Here is a 22,285-nt window from a genome sequence, read left to right on the forward strand (position 1 = left end):
AGACAACTGCACGGATGATATTAAGGGAATAGCCATTAAAACGGTAGAACTTCATCATCTAAAACTCTCACCTTCCTTTTCTTTAAAGAAACATTTATGTGAGAGAAAAGAGTCCAACAACTGCCCATTCAAAGCAATGAAAATCATTCCTCGCCTAACATTCACTCATCACTCAACCCCCAATGCCCAAATTCATCATAAATCACTTTACGAAAAGCACTCTCTCGGCTGCAAGCTACAATGGGTGGCTCAATTTCCCCAATTGAGATTGGAACCCAAGGAACAATTGGATCCCTCTTGTCTCAGGAGATTGAATACTTCAAGAAGATTGATACAAATCATCACAGAAGCGATCAGAAATCGAAGAAAGTGACCTCAAAAAGCTCAGGCCCATTCAATAAGAAGAAACAGTCAATTCCAAGCAACAATGGAGGATTCTTACCATGCATCTGCTCCATTGTTGAGATCAGAAATGGTGGAGGAGCTGGCTACAAAAACTTAAGAACCGACTGTAACAAGTTCATGCAACACTAACCAATGGATTCAGATAGTTTGGAGAAGCCGAGTTTCTTTAATCGGTTACTCATAGGATTATTGCACTTTATATCCACAGCTTCAACTATGTAAGTGTGTATTTTCTTCCAGGGCCTTTTTGTTCTTGTGTTCTTGTCTGTGTTGGCTTCATTGCTTAGAATTGGAGCTAGTTGTCCATTTGCAAGAGATTTTTGCTTGTTATTTGAGCTTTACCGAGGTTTCCATGATCTGTTCTTATAGAGGAATGAACACATGATACTGAAACCTGTTTAGATCTATTTTTCTTCTGAAAGGAAGATGTATGGGCTGAATTCCTCATGGATTCTAGTTCTTGAGACATCAAGGCGCCAATTGTGCCCGTGGTACCTACCTTGATTGAGACTTTATTTGGGACAACTTTCTTATTGCTTCATAAAGCAGCTTTTTAGTACACAAATTTTAATTTTTGTACTAAAAAGCTTCTGTTTTAAGATATAGTAAGAAAGCCACCCCAAACTAAACCTAAATCACCAGTTCCAAAGTGGACTCCAAGAGTCTTAGGCATGATCTTTTATTGTTTATGAGAGAAGGAGAAGCCTTCAATGGAGTTGATTACTCCTTGTAGAATGTGCAAAACATTTAGGATAGATACACAAATAACCTTGAAGTTGCTCTTATACTGTGAAATTTATATGGCATGCATATAAACAGGCTTCAAACTAATAGAAACTTCAGAAAAGAAACATGAAGAATTTCTTTGAAAGTTCATACAATGGCAAAAGGTTCATTATACTGTGGTAAGTCTACTAAAGGTGTGATGAACTTCCAATGAAATAAACTAAAATGCAAAATAGTAACTGAAAACTAAGCATAAATGTATATAACAATCTATTCATTAAATCACATCAAAATATCACTAACATGAACTTATCAAAAATGAATACACCATTTCATACATATATTTTAATATGAATTAGACACTATAATACTCTATAAATAAATATAAAAATTTAAATGTTAAATGTATTAGTACATACAAATTATGTGCTATATATCTAAATCCCCCATATTCTTTTCATTCATGTCATGGGAATCAAACTACCATAAACAAAATTCTCACTTACAACTAACATTAAGCCATATTCTTTCTTACTGCTTATTAATGCAAATTTTTAGTATAAATTTAAAATTTTGTACTAAAAAGCTACTTTAAGAATCAGTAAGAAAGTTACCCCAAACTTTAAGAAAAGTTTTTTTTTTTTTTTGAATAGGGGTATCCACCCGCTGTCACTCCAAAGAGAGAGCTTGGCGTCATAACTAATCATTTGGCGGAACCTAGTGAGGCCACCCACCGGTATCGGGCCCACACTTTCTTTGTCCCACTGAAGAGGCGAGGCCTTAGTAGAGGGGATTCGAACCCGAGATGGGGATTCCCAATTGTACTCGCCCACCAACCATCCTAATGCCACGGTGGGATCTCCATCAGTATTTATCACTGTCAATCTTGCTAAGGATGGGTCAGCCACGAAAGCAAAATAACCCAGCTTCATTAAAAAATCAATCAGAATAATATAGCCAACATGAATAAACATTTGTGAATTTGTACCAAATCTCAACTATCAACCCACATGAATGGTGGATAGAAAAACTAACTTAACAAACCTTCAGATCCAAAAAAAAAAACCTGCATATAAGCCAAAGGGAATCAAATGCAGAACACTTACTAGACATAGTTCAAAACGCTATGCAAAACCAAAACTCAGAGTACAAAAGAAGATAAATTTTGCCTGCGCTAGGGTTTTTTCCTCAAGGTCTCAGAAGATATCGCAAAGTTCTCAACTTTTTACCAAGGGAATAAAATCAAAGTAATCAAATGTGTTAACCGCAATGAATTTATCATGATAGCTAAACATCCATGGCAAGCAAAAGGAAAGCACAATCACAGATTAAGGATAGATAAAAACGCGAAACCTGAACAAATAAAATCGCCACTGAACTCAACCGACCTTCTGAATCTCTCCCGAATCTGGAAGGAAGCCCAACTAATCAAATTGAATTTTTTTTCCTCTTTGCATTTTGGTAGAAACAAGATGACAACGGCTCAGCATCCATGAAATAAATAAATAAATTTCTGGATACATAGATTTTTTTTTTTTTTTGACATATTGGTAATTAAGACAAATTCTCACACATGATATAAGTAAGACTTTGAATTTAAAGATCTCTTAGGTTTTATTTGGGATGGCTTTAGCTGTTTCTTAAAATAAATTTTTAATAAAAAAATAAAATTTTTCTACTAAAAAATTATTTTAAGAAGTAAAAAAATCATTCCAAACAAAACTTTAGTATACTGTGAAAGTTCTCAATCAGCCAATCAACAAGAGTTGCCTGGATATATAGTGAAAATTCTCAATCAACGGATCAACAAGAGTTGTCTAGATACATAGAATGTGAGTGTCACGCTTAGTTTGAGATTATTTTTTTATTGTTTCTTAAGATGGGATTTGTACTAAAATTTTATGTTAAGAATCAATAAAAAAGTAGTCCCAACGTAAGCATGAGTTTCCTTCTCTTACTACAGTTTTGAGCATTTTTTCAGGAACAATTATTATGTCCTCCGACCGGATGCAGAGGAACATCCGGTCGTAGGCAAAATCCAAAAGAATATTTCTTTAAAATTCTAAAATTCAATCACATATTTTATAATATATATAATTTATTATTTTAAAATTTTAAATTTAGATAAGATTATCTAATTTTATTCTTATATAGGATTTATTATAAAATCTAAGACTTCATAAGCATTGTATTATAGTAAATATCTTTATAAATTCTAATAACTATCGATTATTCAATAAGAAAAAATCTTATTGATGGACCTTTTTTCATTCGGTTTTTTGCATTGCGTGTATTGTAACCGACTAATCGTATGATGGTTAAGCTATGGTATATGAGAGAATGTGAAGACTACGAGGAAGAGCAGAGTGAAAAATCTTTACAATTTCTTCACATTTTTTATTATAAATTTTTTGATGTGGCGCGGCTCTGTGATTTTTCGTTCTTTTGGTTTTCCACATAAATTCTAATGTTCATACTCCGTAGCTTTTACCTTGTTTATTTCGATTTGCTTATTCCCAACGGTTATAAGAATTCAATAATATATAAACTTCTATCAATTTGACACAAATACGATAGGATTTAGCTCAAATACAAAAATGCAACAACACAACAAGTTAAATCATTTTCCATGGTCACAACATTGCTATCAACAAAAAAACATAATATACCTATTTGTTACATTTAATATGTCTGCATTAATATTTATATTGAATGGATAAATCCCTAGATATCTATTGCATAAATATTGACAGTATAATGTAGATCCTTGGATTAAAATTTAGAAAGAAAATAAAATAAAGATGGTGCATGTAAGTGTAAAGATTAGGTATATGCGCACAATAGCCAAACTTCAAAGATGTTGCCTTTGCAGTCTTCCTAATCCATATGAATATCATCTAACTTTGTATAATTAGGAAGACTAAGTGACAAGAATTCAAGTCACTTGTCTTGAGATTAATTCTGAGAAAATATAATGAGATTATAATAGAAAATGTCATCAAATTTTGTTAGTCAGTGTGGAATCTGATTGTGTCAATCAATTGAATTGTATAGTTATTTCGGACCTCAGTTTAATTTGTTGTGCACGCTGAGTGAGGGGGGCCTTCCCTTGCTTGGGTTTGGGTGCTTTACACACGATAAGTTTTTTTTTTCGTACAATGCCCATTGTTGTGAACCAGAGCGCCTGACGTTGTGTAGTCGAGAGCCTCGATGCTATGTACCTGAGCCCCCCGCACTGTAGACTTTGCTGGGAGAAATGACATAGAGCATAGCATCACATCATTATAGCTTTTGGCAAGAGATTGGAGAGGGATCTAAGGCTTCAAGAGCTCCAGCACCACCGTCGATGAACCTCTGTCGATCATCGTAGGATCAAATTAACCACCGTTTGGTTGCCGACCACCGCAAAACTTTCACCTGGCCGATGACCGTCGCAAGACTTCCGCCCGACAATTGTCGTCAGACCACCGCTCGGGCGCTGACTGTTGCCGGACTTCTACCCAGTTGTCGGTCGCCGCCGGACTTCTACCCAGTTGCCGACTGCCGCCGGACTTACGTTGATCCATTATCGGACCACTGCCTGGCCGTCGACTGCCACCAGACTTCCGCCCGACCATCACTGGATCTTTGTCCAACTCTCCAAGCTATTGCAAGTCAAGACACAAATCAACCTTTAGAATTCACTCAAATTTAGAGAAATCTTTTCTCTTGGGCGCGCAAGGCCCATAGTCTTTCCCTATTCGGGTTTTCTATGTAAAAAAGACTTGATATTTTACTGCTCTCTCTCTCTCATAAATCACTTGTTTGTGTGTTGTATATCTGTGCATAGCTAGAACGAAAAATTTACTCATTCTACCGCCACGAATGTTCTATCCCCCCAACAATAGTAATATCCTTATTTAGGGCTCTAAATAATATTATGTTTCAAAGGTACAAGCCTAGCCGCTTAGAATTCATATTTGATTTGGCTGACTTAATGATGATCGGTTTTTGTTCTACTTCACTAACGCCCCCTACATGACCTTTATTGTATTCCGCCCCTTCTTTGCTGGGCAAATTATTGCGTCCGTGTCCGGATTCGTCCGGACACCAATCTGGTGTCTCCACGTCACCAAAATACAATGGGACCTAATGTGTTTGAGTGATGTGACGTCACCAGATTGGATGTCCGAACATCCGGTGACCGGACGCAATAATTCGCCTCTTTGCTGCCATCCAAATCTAGTTTTCTTAGTAGATTTTGTCTCTATTTCTCTTCTGTTATAAATTCTTCTTTACTTGCTCTCAAGCCTCTGTTCTGAGCATTGTTGACTGGTCATGTTTGGGTTTATTTTTTTCTATCTTTTGAGCATTCTCTACAGTTATGTTCCCATCCTAAAGAGTTGTAAATGGGCTAAGGCCACTGTGTTTCTTAAAAGAGACAAAGCATAATTGCTTCAATGGATGACTTGAAAGCTCTATTGAAGAAAAAGATAGCTTCATTTTTGGCAGAAATAAATGCTTGGTTTGAACTTTGAAGCTGAGAGAGGAAAGAGGAAAACATAAATTAATCTATATCCCTCATAATTTAAAACCAAAGAACTTTAAGAAAAATTTCAGAGTTGTTGGTGATATAATTAGTCTATATAAAAAAAATTGTTGCTAGTTCTAAATATAATGACGATCATATTAGTAAATTAAACATTTGTTAATCTTATTGCGCATACTTATAATTTTTTGAAATATTATTGAAAAAAAAATATAATCCTAACTAATTTACTATTTTCAATAAATTTTTGTGTTGGAAACTTGATTTCTACAACAACTTTTAATAAAGCTGTTTTTCTACTGATACTTTACAACTAGCTTTATAAAAAACTGATGTCGTCCTAAACGAACCCTAAATTATTCAATTTTTTTAATTTTATAATAGGCGCCTCAAAAAATAATATTTATTAACATTTGTTATGAGTTTTTCAAATTAAAAAAAAAAAAATCAAATCAAATTCTAGCACTATATAATGGTTTAATTTATTTATAGAGATAATTTGTTTATAATTAACATAATTTGCATAATAAAATATTTCAAATAGTTACCCTTCATTTATATGTTATTTTATATATTTTACAATAAAGGATCAAAACCTAAAAATATAAAGCAATACAAACATAAAATATAGACTAACAAATCAGAGAATTAATAGAAAAGAATATACAGAGTGAGGTAGATGGAAATGAAGGCTTGCTTAATTAGGTGGTGGGACTAATAAAATAATGGTGCAGAATTCTTTCACATGATTGAGTTTATTGATATCTCTCATGTGAGAGTCTTTTGATCTTTTAATTATTTGAAAAAAAATATTTTTTGCAAATAAGCAAATGTCCTGAGTGAGATTTGCAAAGCTTCTTTTTATCTTGATAATGTGATTATTTACTTGTAAAGAGTGATTCTTTAGGGTCTCTTTTGAATAAACTTTCATTTATATGTTTTTTTTTTCAAATATGTTTTAAGTGTCTTTTAAGTGCTTTTATTTAAAATTTTAAAACAAATTAAATGTATTTTTTTTAGATATTTTTCAAATATTTTCATTTTTTAAAATAGAAATCACTTTTGACTGTTCTCTCTACAATCATGACTGTCATACAGATATACAATATAAAGTAAAATAAAAATAATTTATTAAAATATCAAATATATTTTTTATTTATATCATAATAAAAAAATGATCCCAAATAGCATTTTACTGCTTAATTTAATTCAAATTAGTTAAATTTTATAAAATTATCAAGATAATGAAAATGTATACAAATTGTTGTTAAACCTTTTGTTAGCAAAAAAATTCTAAAATCAGCTCATTGATAAAACTATGAGCCCCTTAGATACTTTGGTTTCTGCTGATCCAGTTGGATGTCAAGTTTTTTGTTAATGTTTTGGATGATCCGATTCCTAACATGAATGTTGAACCTCTTTTAAATGATTCATCTGTTTCTAATGCAATCATGAGTGGTATTACTTCAGATTTGTTGGAACATGTGGCTTGTAAAACTGTTAGTCCTATTGATGCTTTGGTTGTGATTATTTCTGCAGTAAGTGATGATGTTGATGTTGATTATGATGATTTGCCATGTAACATGATGGAGAATGGGAATGAGCTGTTTGTGGATGTGTCGATCGGTATTATGTCTTATAATGAATTGAAAGCTAAGTTGTATTCCAATGTGGTTGAAAATCCTGTGAATCAAACTAATTGGCTGGATGGGTATGTTTCTTCACTTTGCGAGGATGATTTGAATGAGCTGGTGGATGAGTTTGAAGATGTTTTATAGTTTGAATGTGAGTTGTATTGTCCAAAAATCCATTTCTCACGATGGAAACAAACATTGTAAGCATAAATCTCAGAATAAACAATTTGGCATTTGGGTGTCTCTCTTTTGTTTTTGGGCCTCTTTTGGGTTTGTGTGGCTGATTGTTTGTTGGTTGGCTTCGTTGTTGGTTTTGCTGCTAGGTTGGGGGGTTTTTGGGCTTCTATTAGGTTTTGATTATTCTGGTTGGCACTCACTTGGGTGTGTTGGATTTGTCATATCCTCTATGGGCTCCTTTGTTGATGCTTTTTACAGGGCCGAGACTTATTGGCTGTTGTCGCTCTTATGGGTTCTCTGCTGGTTGCTGCTTCTTTGGCTGGTCTTTTTTTGGGCTTTTTTGTTTCTTATTTAGTTATTGTAATTAGTTTGAATCTAAGGCTCGTAGGTTTTATTTCAAATGTTGTATTTTAGAGGGCTTTGGATTTATTAAAAACTTGTACCTTTGGTTAATATTAACATGTAGGCATGTGGGTTTTATAAAAAAAAAAGTCATTAGAGTATTCATACATGATCAATTTAGTCTCAGAATTTCTCGTTGCTTCAATTTAGTCTCTCTACTATACCAAATAGGTCGAAAATAGTTCCTTATGTTATGAATGAAATATACTATCGATCCCATTTTAGTCCTAAAAAGTTCATTTTGGATCAATTTTGTATAGTTGATTGACTAAATTGGTACAACTTTGTACTCTATGATTAAAATTGTCATATACTAATAGTTAAGGGATTGTCTTAAAATTTAACCCATTTTGTTAATTATCAAACTTAAGTAGAGTCAATCGAGTATATTTGTCTAAATTAAAATATACTAAATATATTAATTTGAATATGTGCATTGTGAGACATTAAAAAAAAAAAAGGACTGCTACCGTTATTTGGAAATTCTATTTGTTGATCAAAATAGTAATGATAGACGTACATATGTGAAGTGTGTGAGTTTGCTTTAATGCCTCAAATATCTAAAAAAAATAACAATTAAAATCTGATATGTAGCTTATGTTGTGCATATTTAGCGTATAAATTGAGACTTCAAATATTTAGGGATTATTTGAGATTAATTTTTATTTTTATTTATTTAAATATTTATATGAAATAAAAATCTATTTAATATTTTTAATAGATTTTTTTATTGAATATTTTTATATGAAATTACATCTTCTTTTGATTTCTCAGCTCAGTTAATTCCGTTTGCTGCAATTTTTATTAGTTTAATTTTTAAAATTATTCTGGATTTATTCAAAAGCACATTATTTTTATATTTTTACATGTATTTATTATATAATTTCAAAGCATATAAGACCTCATTCGATTGTAAATAAATAAAAATATTTTAAAAAAATAATGAAATTTTTTTTACCTTTGAAAAATATGAGCTGATTTCCCAAAAATTAAAATTAATTCGACCATTAATAAAAAAAAATGAAAATAAACCGATAAATCAGATCTCGCTGATGTACCCCTTCGGACTAAAAAAGGTTTCCGCCTTAGAGATCACTCCATTTCTGCTGCACTCCTCTCTTCTTCTTCTCCAAAAATCTCGCTTCTCACCCACATTGGTAGATCTCTTCTACCTCCATTCCTTCCTCATGCCATTCGTCCCAAATCTCGCCTTCTCCGCCTTTGTTGCTCTCTCCATCTCCTTCTGAGCACAACCACTTCGAGAAGTAGTTGCGATGTCCTCTTCTTCCTCAAAACCCTCTTCTAAGCCCTCAAAGCCCGTTGCCCAATCCCAATCTTCACCGCAACCCAAGCCCTCGTCACTCTCCTCCCACATCGCCTTGGTTGAGCTCAAATCCCGTATCCTCGCCTCAGTCTTGAAGCTCTCCGACCGCGATACTTACCAGATCGCCATCGACGACCTCGAGAAAGTAATCGGTTCGTTGCCATCTGATGGCTTCTCCGTGCTCTTATCCTGCCTCCTAATCGACCCTGCTTCCCCGGCCGGCGACTCCGCTGCGGCTGTCAGCGGACGCAATGTTGCCCGCCGCGAGTCCGTCCGCCTCCTCGCCCTTCTCTGCTCCGCCCAACCAGACGCTGGTGCCAGTCATCTCTCCAAGATAATTGCTCACATCATCCGCCGCCTCAAGGACCCTTTGTCGGACTCCTCCGTACGCGACGCTTGTCGCGACGCTTTCGGCTCGCTCGCAACGCTTTATCTTCGCTCCCATGCGAATGAAGCGTATAATGGCGGAGGAGGGGGAGGTGGGTCCTCAACTGCGGCTTCGTTGGCTGGGTTGTTCGTGAAGCCACTGTTGGAAGTGTTGGGGGAGCAAAATAAGACGGTGCAAATTGGGGCAGCGGCGTCACTCGCAAAGGTGGTGGAATGCGGGGGAGTCGGCGGCGGAGCGGTGGCGTTTCAGAAGCTTTGTCCAAGGATCTGCAAGATGCTTGCAGGGCAGAGCTTCCTTGCAAAAGGGGCTTTACTCTCGGTTATTTCGAGCTTAGCTCAGGTTCGTATGATTGACTTGTTCATACGCTGGTGATATGCTTTTAAAGTGGTTGAGATTATCGGTGTAGGGAAGCTCCGCAATTTTAGATCCTAGGAGAAGAGATCATCTAATTATTTATTTTTTCTTGTTGTTTGCTATCCTGATATTAGTAGAAACAAATTGGAAAAACTATACAATATTCCTTTACTTGTCATGGGATTGTCTGAATAGAGACGATCTAATTAGGCATATAGTTTTGTCAAGCGCTTATACATAAACTAGAAGCATCGCAGGAAAAACGAATTGTGGGGAGCAGGAGGGAATGTATTGAAGGGATGAAAATATAGTGTCGGAAGGCTTGAGGTGCTTGTTGAAATGCCGCGCTTAACTTCATCAAATACCGTGGTTTCAAATGATGGTTTTAAATGAAGACAAGGGAGTATGTCTCTTAGATAGGGCGAATTATTATGTCCGGTCAGCTGACGTCCGGACATCCAATCCAGACACACCACGTCACCCAAATACACTAGGGCCCGGTGTATTTTGGTGACGTGGCGCGTCTGGATTGGTGTCCGGACGAACCCGGACACCGGACGAACCCGGACACCGGACGTAATAATTCGCCCTTAGATAGAGCTAGCAGAGTGAAAAGAGTGTTTGCGAGATGAATGGTTGACTAATTGGGGAAAACTCACCTTAAATGTTGAATTGGTCATTAGCTTTTATTTGTCTTCAACATTTAATTTAAATATGAAGACAATAATAATTCTAAAATATATAGGAAGTATTGGAGATTTTGATGAGTAAATATGAATGTTTAGGGTTTTTAAAGCAAACTCACACACACATGCATACACAAGACTCTAACCCAAGATCTCTTGATTGTTAGCCAAAGCTCCCAAGATCTCTTCTTTGGTAGTCAGAGCTCCCAACCAACAGATCAAAGAGAGCTGCATCCTGCTTTGGTCTTCTATGTAGTTTTCCTCGATTCTTTTTCCGGTAATTGTGGAGTACTAAGATTTGGTCTTCATTTTTTTTTTCTGTAATTTAAAGCGTATGTGGTAGTTTTCTTACTTTGGTTTTGTGATTCCCATCCTTTATTTTTCAGAATTTACATTCAGACTGTTGTTTAGGTGAAATGTAGGAGGTTTTTTATTTGTTTATTAAAATATGTTGTCTTCAGTTATCCTCTGTGCTCTTTTTATCACTCCTTTCGTTCTATTCTATGAAATCTATGGACTCTTATATGTTTTGATGAAATGAAATTTTTAGCTCGCTATTTGGCTGTTCGATCATGGTGTAGCTGGTGAAATGACTACTGTTGATCCCAATTTTGTGCCTGATTTTGTTTTGGATATCTTCTGAATTGTAACGCTGCTTGCTTGATGTTGTTCCAGTGGTTTGTATATGTTTTTGCTTGCATTCTGCTTGAGTGCTGTCTTTGTTGCAGTTGTATATACTGGATTTCTTATCTTTGTTTGATATGCTATGATTTACCATTTTTCTTAGCCTTCCCTGAAAATTTTCTTCCATGAGGTTGTTGTACTTGCTATAATTTCTGAGTTGTTTATTTAGATGTGTCCTTAAAAAGTTTGTGTTGTTTCTCTATTGCAGTGCGTTGTTTCTATCATTTATTTTTTGCCTATGCCATCTATTTTTTGTTTTTTCACAATGGATTCCTAGCACAATTAAGAGGTTTCTATGCAAATAAAAAAAAACTTCACGAGCTCCTTTTAGCTGTTGATGTTTTTTTAGGTATTGGTTCGTTTCCTTTGCGCTGGTTGGTTGCTGAACTTGGTAAGTTATTGGCTGCTAACTGTGTTAATTTATTCCACTATCCCCTGTGTGGGTGTGGTTTTGTTTCATTGAAAAACACTGTTTGCACTGTCAAATAAGATATATTAATCATGATGCCAATGCCAAAGCCTTAGCTCAATTTGGATTCCCCATCTTTTTGTACTTGGTGTGGCACAAGCAACTATATAGCGAGAAATTTTGGAATAGGAAGATAAATTTGGTTTATTCTTACATTTGAGCCTTCCATTTCTCTTACTCTTTATTTACTTCCAGGGTTGTTGTTGGCATTGTTTTTTAATTGCTTTAGTCTTGAGCCCTAATTTTTGTTGTAGTTGATGAAATATTCATTTTTATAATTAATGCTCTGCTATTTTATCCAAATTGGGGTTTATTTTGTTGTTGAACTTGCGGAAATCACTCTCCTGATTCTGCTTCTAGGCCTGTTTAGTGATTTTAATTGTCGATTGGGATATCAGAATGTACAAGAAGAAAAGAAACTCCCTAGGAGAATTCATTGTTTGTCGTCCCTGATATGACTTGACATAACAATTTTCCAAAAGATATGTTTTATAACTTGTTAAGCAGGCTGGGTTTCACGTTTGCATCCACTATTTGGTATTGCTCTTTGATGTCTTTATTTGATTTTGGTATGCTATAAATTTGTTCATAAATTTTTCGGGCTATGTAAGTGGTTGAATAATTTACTTCCTCGTAATATTTTATAAATATTAAAATGCATGGAGCCTATTAAGTTTAGTTGCATGTTTTATTGAACTGAAAGTGTCACTTCACGCTTTAAAGCAGAAACTCTTTTGCCTGTTGTCATCTATTGAAATGTTACATTGTGATGTGAAAATTTCTAATTTTAGGCAACTTCATACTGTGGGAGTTGTACAAGTCTTCTTTTTTCTTGTATGTATTTGTCCCAATTAATTGATTTGGCAGAGGTTAATCAATTTCTAAAGTAAATATCAAGAAATGACCTGTGTTTGAGACGTCAAATTGTTTGCATTAATCTCCAATTTTTTTACAGATAGGTGCAATTGGTACCCAGGGTATGCCAACTGTGCTTCAAAGCATTCGTGAATGTCTTGATAATAGTGATTGGGCCACTCGTAAGTCTGCTGCAGATGCTTTGGTTGTGCTTGCCTCTTATTCAGGTCATTTGATTACCGATGGGACTTCTCAAATAATTGATTCTCTTGAGGCTTGCCGTTTTGATAAGGTAACATCTGTCCGAGAATTCTTTCCAGGATTTAACAAGGAAACATTCATAGTTTTGCCTGATCGTTCATAAAATTATATGGTCACACTCTTAGCTTTCCAGCTGGATGAATCTACTAACGTATCCTCTTGTGATTCTGGTATCTGAAATCCCTCTGATCTTAGAATTTTATTGATGTCTTTAATGGGTTTTTAATCAGGTGAAACCCGTGAGAGATAGCATGATGGACGCATTGCAAGTTTGGAAAAAAGTTTCAAGCAAGAGTGATACTACTGCACCAGAGGATTCAATGGGTATAAAATGATATTCATAATTTGTTCATGTGCTTTGAATTTTCCGGTCGTCTCTTTTCATTTCCCTCACATGTATTTGTACTGGTGTTATATCTTATAGAGAGAAAAGTTGCCAAATCCTGGAATGATGAGAAGTTGGACGATAAACAATCAAATCTCAACAGTAAAAGCTCAGGATCTGTTAAAGATTTATCTCTTGATTCTTCACCTACTGGCGACAAATTTTTGTCGAAAGGAAAGGACAGCAATATTCCAGAGAATGCTGCAGTTATACTAAAAAAAAAGGTACCCTCCTTGAAAGACAAAGAGTTGAATCCAGAGTTCTTCCAAAAACTTGAAACAAGAAGTTCAAATGACGTTTCTGTTGAAGTTATGCTACCCCGTAGATGCCTTGAATCATCCCACACGCTAGGTGAAGATGAGCAAGGCTCGCCTGAAGGTGGTTCTAGGGCTAATCTTGATGGAGTTCCTGGCTTCGAATTGAATGAAAATCATGGACGTGTTGGCCTTAGCTATCATAACACTGAGAAAAGGCTAGGCACTAATAACAATCAACAAGACTTGGATTACATTATTAGAGATAAGTGGACTGAAAGAGGATCCAGGTCAAGGGACTCGAAGATGAGGTCTTTTGATGCTCATGAGAGGGTTGAACTCAATCAGGACTCTCTTGCACACCGGGCAAACATATTTCAGGCTGAAAGTCTAGTCGAAAGCTCTGGCATGAACAACAAAGGAAATTGGTTAGCCATTCAGAGGCAGTTATCACAGTTGGAGAGGCAACAAGCTCATCTTATGGACATGTTGCAGGTATTGACATGTTGCAGGTTTGCCTTGCACACCGGGCAAACATATTTCAGGCTGAAAGTCTAGTCGAAAGCTCTGGCATGAACAACAAAGGAAATTGGTTAGCCATTCAGAGGCAGTTATCACAGTTGGAGAGGCAACAAGCTCATCTTATGGACATGTTGCAGGTACTGACATGTTTCAGGTTTGCTTTTAACTAAATTGTATATGCTTGGTTGGTTTCTCGGAGAAATATGTGCTTTTTTATTTGGGGTATGGCTTCACTCAGTTCAAGGAGAATGCTCATCTTAAATTGTTACTTATTGATGATATGTCATATCTTTCTATTGCTTCTACTTTTTGCTAAGTATTATTTCTTGGAATTTAATGCATCTAGATGTTGTACATAGTAAAGGCAAAAATTATGGGCTTTGTTACATGCGCGGTTGTAGAGTTTGTCTGTTATTATCAATCAAGCTGGTGAGGAATATTTAGAAAGGTCCTGGCAATCTGTCTGGTGTACTAGTTTATTCTAATTTCTTAACCTCTTACTGTATCCTTAGTTAATATAACCCTAGAAGACTTGTTATGAAAGTTGAAATGTCATTATCATTAACCCTAATTGTTTGTCAATCGTAGTCTCACTGATTCAGTGTAATGGTTTGCTTATCAATTTAAGCTATCAGCAAAGGAGAATTTATCATATGTTTGTTGTGTTTCCCTTTCATCAATGATATTCTTAAAAAATTGTCTAAGAATCATAATTCTATTTGCATTACAATATGATATGGATAAGAGGTGAATATGTCTCTGTGCTTTTCTAGCCAGCTTAATGTTTTATTGATCGATAATGCATGAGGAACATTAAGCAAGCCTGCTGAAATTAATAATTAGCTGAGTGTTAAATTCTACACCTTGTTTTTTTTTTCTTCCATTTTTGTAAACATATTACTAATGGAATGGGTTTCATTCTATGTAATTTATCAGTTACTTTATGCCGATTAACCAAAACGATTAATTCTAAAGTACATCCAGTTTATTTGGAAACTACTTGAATGGAATTCCTTAGTTAAGCAACTATAATCTTGAGATTAACATTTCATACTTTGTTAAATTACTAAATTACTTGCAAGCAAATCTTCTGTTTGGAATTGTGTTTATACTGACCTTCCTTATCACATACGAAATAGATTGAAGGAAATTAGTTTTCACTCTCATTTAGAAAAATAGAAATATAAAAGCCGTTCTCATGACATTTAAAAGGTACAGGAATACATTTGTAAAATTGTGTTTGGATTAAAACGAAAAAATGCAATGAAATTTGGCAATATTTTACTTGGTTATATATATGAAGCATTTGATTTGTGATTTCATGTCCTTTTTTCTTTTTTTCTTTCTCTCTATTTAGATTCTTATGTGACAAACCGGGCCTAGATTAAAACAAAATCGTCAAATATCCGAGAGGAATGTCTTAGATTTATTATATTTGTGATAGCCATTGCTTATGATCATTCTACAAAATCACACCAGTATCATCGTTGGCTAGCCTGATTTAGTTCACTATTGCTGCCTCATTAATTTCTATGCTACAATTTTTAGGACTTCATGGGGGGCTCTCATGATAGCTTAGTAACTTTGGAGAACAGAGTGCGTGGACTTGAGAGAGTTGTTGAAGAAATGGCACAGGATTTATCAATATCATCTGGGAGGAGGGGGGGCAATGTAATGATGGGGTTTGAGGGATCTCCTGGACGGTCCTCAAACAAGTACAATAGTCTTCAAGATTATGGTGGTTCAAAGTTTGTCAGGGGAAATGAAAGTAGAATTCCATTTTCTGAAAGATATCTCTCATCAGATGGCATGGTTCCAGGATCAAGGGGAAGAGATGCTCCATGGAGACCAGATTCCGAAGGACGGGATCCTTATGTATATACTGGTCAAAGAAATGGGGTCTCAAGTGGAAGGAGAGGATTTACTTCCTCATTGGTTGATGGCAAATTTCCAAAACATGAGCCTGATGTTGAGCAAGTTGGCAGCAGAAGAGCTTGGAGCAAGAGTCAAGGACCATTTAGGCTTGGTGAAGGTCCTTCCGCAAGAAGTGTCTGGCAAGCCTCCAAGGATGAGGCCACCTTGGAAGCTATCCGAGTGGCCGGAGATGATAATGGAACCTCCCGGATTGGGGCACGTGGGCCAATCGCCGAACTGGATGCAGAAATTACAACATTTGATAACTCTAGGCAAGAAAGGGGCCAGCTTTGGATCTCATGGAACCGTGCTATGGATTCACTTCATGTTGGTGATTTGGACTCAGCATATGCAGAAGTGTTGTCTACAGGTGATGACGTTTTGCTTGTGAAGCTGATGGAAAGGTCTGGGCCTGCCTTTAATGAGCTCTCAGGTGAAGTAGCAAGCGAGTTGTTGCATGCAGTTGGGCAATTTGTGCTTGAACAAAGCTTGTATGACTTAGCTCTTGCTTGGATTCAGCAGGTATGCTTATCACAACCATGCTATTCAATCAAATCTTGATCAGACATATATATTCTTTCAGTTGTCTACTCATATGATTCATTTACATCATCATGTCTCTTACATACCATTATCCAGATTGATTGACCGCACATTTCATGGGATTGTTTGATTTGCTGTTATTTTGTCTTTGAACGTTCCAATGTTGGATTAATGCAAACAGGCATGATTAGGGTTTGAAGGACAGAATAGGGATAAGAATGGGTGAAAGCAAATTGGAGAGCGAATTAGGAGGGTGATGGGGATGATTTAGGGTTTAGGAATGATTTTGCTGAAGTTGTTCCTTGTTTTCATGAAATCTTTCATTGATGTCACCAGTTAATAAAGGAGAATTATTACACTGCAGGAGTAAGGAAGTAAGGATTAAAAAAAAGGGGAATTATTGTCGTTTTAATTTAGCGTTTTATTGCACGGTTCTGCTAGCTCCTTAAAACCATACTAAGAATTGAACTCAATTGTTGGATCCAAATTGAACTTGAGCTAAACTGACTAAGAAATCAGGCCACTCTGACTGAAGGTTTTTTAGTTTGGGAGACTAATTAAATTATAAGTATATCTTTCACATAACCTTATTGACAACTATGCCTTTCCGTATTTTGAAAGCGTCAAATGAATGATAATTTTTCACTTTCTGCTTTACAAAAATCTGAAATTGTTGCAAAATCAGATAATAAGCTATTCATTCTCCAGTTATTGTCTTGCATCTATGGTACTTGCAATTGTCTGTTTATACTTTTTTCGTATTTGGATATGATTTATAATAGACCATCATTATTTTAACATACTTAAGCCAAATTTATCAGATTCAGGAATAATATTAAACATAAGCTTGAAATTAGCTAGCTTAAATGCTAACGAAGAAATGTGGTGTAGAGAACTAAATGAATACCCAACAAACTATTTTTTACTTCTAATGGGGGCTGCAAACGAATTTGGCTGAGCTGAGCATGTGTTTTTTCATATTTGAGCTCATGTATGATCAGCTTGTTCGAGCTATTTTATATGTGTTCATATTTGGTTCATAAAAATGATAAATGTTCAAGTTTGCCTCATCTTCAGCTCATGTATTAAACATAAACATTCAAAACAAACAATCTAGTAGACATGAACAAGGACCTATAATTAATAAATGCTATAATGTTTAATTAGTTTTAAAATTTATTTATTAATAATTATTATGTTATTAAATTATAACAAATATGAAACATTCATATTTGGTTGTTCATCATTTTTATGACAAATTTTAATTTAGCTCCATATCGAATATTAATTAAGTTTCTTAACGAGCTTGCTTATGAGCTTTCAACTATATTGTTCATGAATCTAAATAATTCGAACAATTGTTTATTTAATCATTGAATATTAAAAAAAAAATCAAGCTTGTTTGATTACAACTTGAACATTATCTGAAACTTTCTTATTTTTGTCTAAGACTATGTTTCATTACTCTTTCCGATAGCTTTGTTTTGTCTCATAACTTATATCCCTCTATAGTTTGCACAATCTTAAATAACGCCTTTGTTCTTAAATATTGGTATTGAATTGCTTCTTTATCATTTACCTTCATTTTAAGTCTTCAACATTTCATTGAAAGGATTTATTAACCTGATTTTTGCAATATTCCCAATAGTTCTTCAAATATTAATATATTTCTTATCTAGATTGAAAGCTTTACGTTTTTGCCAATGCTAACTCAACTTTATCTTTTTTTGAATCAGTTTGTAATATAAATCATTATCTTGTTCATTAAACTCTTACAAAATAACTTCTTTCTTAAAGTTTTCATTTAATAATTTCTCAAAATACTATTTTCATATTTTTTTATGCCTTCGAATGCTGCTAAGATCTTATTATTTTTACTTTTAATACATCTAATTTGATCAGAATATTTGGATCTCGTATCTCTTATTTCACCTACTCTATATATCTTCTTTTGTCGTTCCTTATTATCAAGCATATTATATTAATCATAAAAAATATAATTTTTCTTTTGCTCACTATATGATTTGAAAGATTTTTAGTTTTTTTTTTATTATTATCATTATGAGCCTGTATATTTTATTATGTTTTGTCACTCTTCAAAAACATTTTTTCATTAAAAACTTTATTTTTACCTCCACCACTAAAGCTCCTTATCATCTTATGATCTATTCTTAGATTTACTTGAAAATTTATGACAACCTTTTTAAATGAAATAATTCATCTTACCCCACATTAGGTTTAATCAAGTAAAGAATTTTACTTTTCCTCTCTTGACAATCTATTTTGGAAGCTTACTAATTTTCTTACTTTTAAACTTTATCACTTTGTCTCAAGGAAGTTATTTCTTTGCTTGTTTGATTTATACTCTTAAGATATGCATACTTAATTTCATGTTGTATTATCAAGTTCTTTGTTAGAATCATCGTACGATCTTTGCAAAAGGATTTTTCATCTCTTCAAAGTAAAATGATGTCTATTGTGATCTAGTGGCTCCACTTTTATATGTAATTTATCCTTCTTCTCATTTCTTAAATAAATGTTCTCTATTTCTATATTAGAGTTTACTACAAAGGCTTCATTTGGAACGGTTTTCTTATTGCTTCTTAAAGCAGCAGCTTTCCAGCTGCTTTAAGAAGCAGTAAGAAAGTCATCCAAAACAAAGCCTAAATCAATTTTAGTTTCTTCTATTGCTTTTATCTGTCATTTTTCCCATTCCCTGTGAATCCTCTCATAACCTATCCTACTAATACCATATGTCTATTTATGTGACCTCTAATAATTATCATTTTTTCTCTAGTATGTGTTACAGTAGTCTATCCATCTCTTTTTAAAATTGATTTTTAAACTATCTTCTAATCTAACTTGATGAGTCTAAGCACCCATTACATTTATAATGTCCTCACTAATAATTATCTTAATATCAACCACACTTTCACTATTAATATCCTCAGAATTTTATCTATTAAAAATAATTAAAATCGAACTATGACAACTCACCTAACAAAGTCATAACATGTTAACTAATAAAATAAATAACTTTATGAACATAATCACTTTCACCAGATTCTTGAAGCTTGACTTCAGAAACTTCTATATCAATGATGTAGAACTAATAACCTAAAAATATTGTAAAAATCATTTGGTGGGAGTTTGCAAGAAATAAACTTCATTGTGCAACTCATCAGTTAAGGCATAAATGATAAAAAAATCTGGCATATAATATGACCATTAAAATGACATGATTAACATGTGACATTAGTTCATAATTGCATCAAATTAGATGGGCTTGATATGAAAAATACTATTAGAAATGATGATCTATTCAACCATAATTATCTTGCTGTAGAGTTTCACTGTCAATCATATGAGGATTGGCTTACCAATTTTTTATACTTTACACTTCATAGTAAGTTTTTCATAATACCCCGACACTATTCGGGTTCAGGTCGACCCGACCCATTTTTGCAAACGGGTCGATTTTCTGGACCCAAACCCAACCCGCTTCGGGTTCAGGTCAACCCGACCCAACCCACGAACACGGAAATGGGCCGACGGCTGGCGGCGACGCTGGCCTCAAAACGCGGCACGGAACTGCCCAGCAAGGCGGCGACGTGACCTGGTAGTCGGGGCAGGGTCATTTCGGGCAGACGAGTTTGTGTGCATTCCGGGTCATTCCCGGGTCAACCGGAACCCGACCCGGTTTTTCAAACTGGTCGGTTTTCAGGACCCGAAGACGACCCGCTTCGGGTTCGGGTCAATCCAAACCCGAAATTTTCGGGCCGGATTCAGGTCAAGTTTTCAGGTCAGGTCTAATATTAACACCCCTAGAGAGGTAAGGCTAAACGCTGTAAACTTCTGATACTTCCTGCTTGCAAAGCATGACTTGACGGTTTGATTGGATCCGGATTAAATTTAAATATGTTTCTCTATTCTGCAACTTAAAAGATTAGTTTACAAATGTAATTGGATAAACATGTTTCTTACAAACATATTAACGCATTTGTGACTCTTGCCGTTTTACAGTTGCTGGATCTGATCGTGGAAAATGGAGAGGATTTCCTTGGAATACCTGTGGAAGTTAAGAGAGAGATGCTATTCAATCTTTATGAAGCATCTGCTATGGAGCTGCCTGAAGATTGGGAAGGGGCTTCTGCAGAGCAGATAATGCTACAACTTGCTACAGCTTGGGGAATCAACATTCAGCAACTTATGAAGTAAGTTCTACACCTTTTGTTACATTATTTGCTACCGGCCCTTCTAGAAAGATTTCTTTGGTAAATAATGAACCTTCATGAAGCTTCTAGAACAACGGAGCAGCTTCCTTAGAACAGAATTACACAGCTTCGTCATCTTGGTTGGATCTATATTCAGCAATTATATAGTAAGGCTCTCTTGAATTTTTTTTTTTTTCTTTATATTTGTAATGAATCTATACAGTAGGAAATTTTATTTTTGGTCTACAAGCATTCATGTAGGATACTTTACTATTGTTATATTCAAGAGCTCATTAGTAGCCGTAGAAACAAGGCTTACAATTTGCAAACTGTAATCAAGGAGAATCTAATCCAACTGGCTTTTAATAGGCTCAATTAGCTTTTAACTTGAATAGTTCATTGAACAAAAAAATATTAAATATCTAAATCCCATGAAAAAACTGGTCCAACCATTCTATTTGATAATGTAAACACATTTATGGTGTAAATTTTAGCTATGATGGGCTTAAAGTCCTTTGATATGTTTAAGATAACTATAGCATAGAGGTAATTAGTCAGTATAGTATGATTATGATTCTCTAATCACGACCGTCCGATCACTATCGTCAACCTATGATAGTTATGATTAAAAAAAAACCGTCTGATCACTATCGTCAACCTATGATAGTACAACAACATCAAGCCTTTATCCCACTATGTGGGGTCGGCTACATGAATCATTTTTCTCCATAATTTCTTAAAGGATTCATGTCATTATTGTTCGACAAGTTTTACGCGGGCTGTTGACTACCTAACGCAACCCTATATTTTTCTCATCCAGAATTTGGGACCTGACAACGGCAGTGTTTATCATCAACCTATGATAGTGATGATTTAAAAAAAAAAAAAAATCTATGATAGTTATAATCTCAAACAATCATTGCTCAATCACTCTCCTCCAACTCCAACCACTAACTACCTCATGACTAAAATCTCTTAGCTAGGATGACTCAAATTTTATTTGCCTTGTTAAGAAACTAGCAAATATATTTTATTTGTATTCAGCTCATTAACTTATTAAACCAAACACAAGCTCTTCACAAACATAAAATATATTTGAAATTTATATATAACTTGTGAAATCTAAATATAACCATTTTTTTTTATATCCACAAAAAAAAAAAAACTATGATTTTGCTGAACATAATTGAGCAATACTGTATTTGTGTTTGGTTCATTAATTATAAGAGTTCATAAAAATTTGTTGGATTGGAATTAATTATTAAGTTGAACACAATCTAAAAAGCAAATATATTTTTTAACAGCTCTATAAGTTCTTAATGATACCTTCAAATGAAATGATAGATTTTGCTGAATATGTGCGTACATAAAATATTTCTCCTATTTATTTAAGGTTTTATTTGAAACAATTTTTTTTCTTCATTAAAAAATTGAATTTATCCCAAACAAAGACTAAGGTTTTGGCTTTATTTAAAATAAATTTTTTAGTACAAATTTTTTTTGAATTAAAATATTTTCTATGAAAAAATTGTTTTAGAGAAAAACAAAACACAAGCTCTT

At 34.5% G+C, this 22,285-nt stretch overlaps 2 protein-coding genes and 1 long non-coding RNA gene across 5 annotated transcripts; 1 reads left to right on the forward strand and 2 right to left on the reverse strand.

The window, feature by feature from the left end:
* Positions 1-407: 407 nt before the first annotated feature.
* On the reverse strand, positions 408-1,078 carry LOC110093644. The gene is given in 3 exon segments (XM_028700424.1): positions 408-737; positions 740-934; positions 1,031-1,078. Coding segments are annotated over 3 exon segments (450 nt in total). The 3' UTR covers positions 408-530.
* A 422-nt stretch (positions 1,079-1,500) lies between these two features.
* Positions 1,501-2,690, reverse strand: LOC114581102. Of its 2 annotated transcripts, none has more exons than XR_003702917.1 (2): positions 2,520-2,690; positions 1,501-2,020 (listed from the first exon to the last, which is right to left on the reverse strand). It is a non-coding gene; the product is annotated as an uncharacterized LOC114581102 (long non-coding RNA). The 2 variants fall into 2 exon arrangements; XR_003702916.1 differs by having other exon boundaries at positions 1,501-2,057.
* Positions 2,691-8,938: 6,248 nt separating this feature from the next.
* Positions 8,939-21,100, forward strand: LOC110093638 (microtubule-associated protein TORTIFOLIA1). 2 transcript variants are annotated; one of them, XM_020818587.2, is made up of 7 exons: positions 8,939-9,923; positions 12,733-12,924; positions 13,124-13,217; positions 13,318-13,913; positions 14,078-14,191; positions 15,603-16,490; positions 20,535-21,100. In XM_020818587.2, exons 1-7 carry the CDS (start codon positions 9,147-9,149, stop codon positions 20,727-20,729), a joined length of 2,856 nt encoding a protein of 951 aa, XP_020674246.1. In that variant the 5' UTR covers positions 8,939-9,146; the 3' UTR covers positions 20,730-21,100. The 2 variants fall into 2 exon arrangements, with proteins under 2 accessions (XP_020674246.1, XP_020674245.1); XM_020818586.2 differs by lacking the exon at positions 14,078-14,191 and having other exon boundaries at positions 13,318-14,027.
* The last annotated feature ends 1,185 nt before the right edge of the window (positions 21,101-22,285 follow it).

The sequence above is a fragment of the Dendrobium catenatum genome, unplaced genomic scaffold (genome assembly GCF_001605985.2).
Source record: "Dendrobium catenatum unplaced genomic scaffold, ASM160598v2 fragScaff_scaffold_1520, whole genome shotgun sequence".
Lineage (NCBI taxonomy): Eukaryota > Viridiplantae > Streptophyta > Magnoliopsida > Asparagales > Orchidaceae > Dendrobium > Dendrobium catenatum.

Excerpts from the sequence above, each read along its gene's own strand:
- LOC110093638 (XM_020818586.2), top strand. The coding sequence starts at position 9,147 with ATGTCCTCTTCTTCCTCAAAACCCTCTTCTAAGCCCTCAAAGCCCGTT. Across the intron at positions 12,925-13,123 it reads AGGCTTGCCGTTTTGATAAG|GTGAAACCCGTGAGAGATAG; the intron begins GTAACATCTGTC and ends GTTTTTAATCAG. Across the intron at positions 16,491-20,534 it reads CTCTTGCTTGGATTCAGCAG|TTGCTGGATCTGATCGTGGA; the intron begins GTATGCTTATCA and ends GCCGTTTTACAG.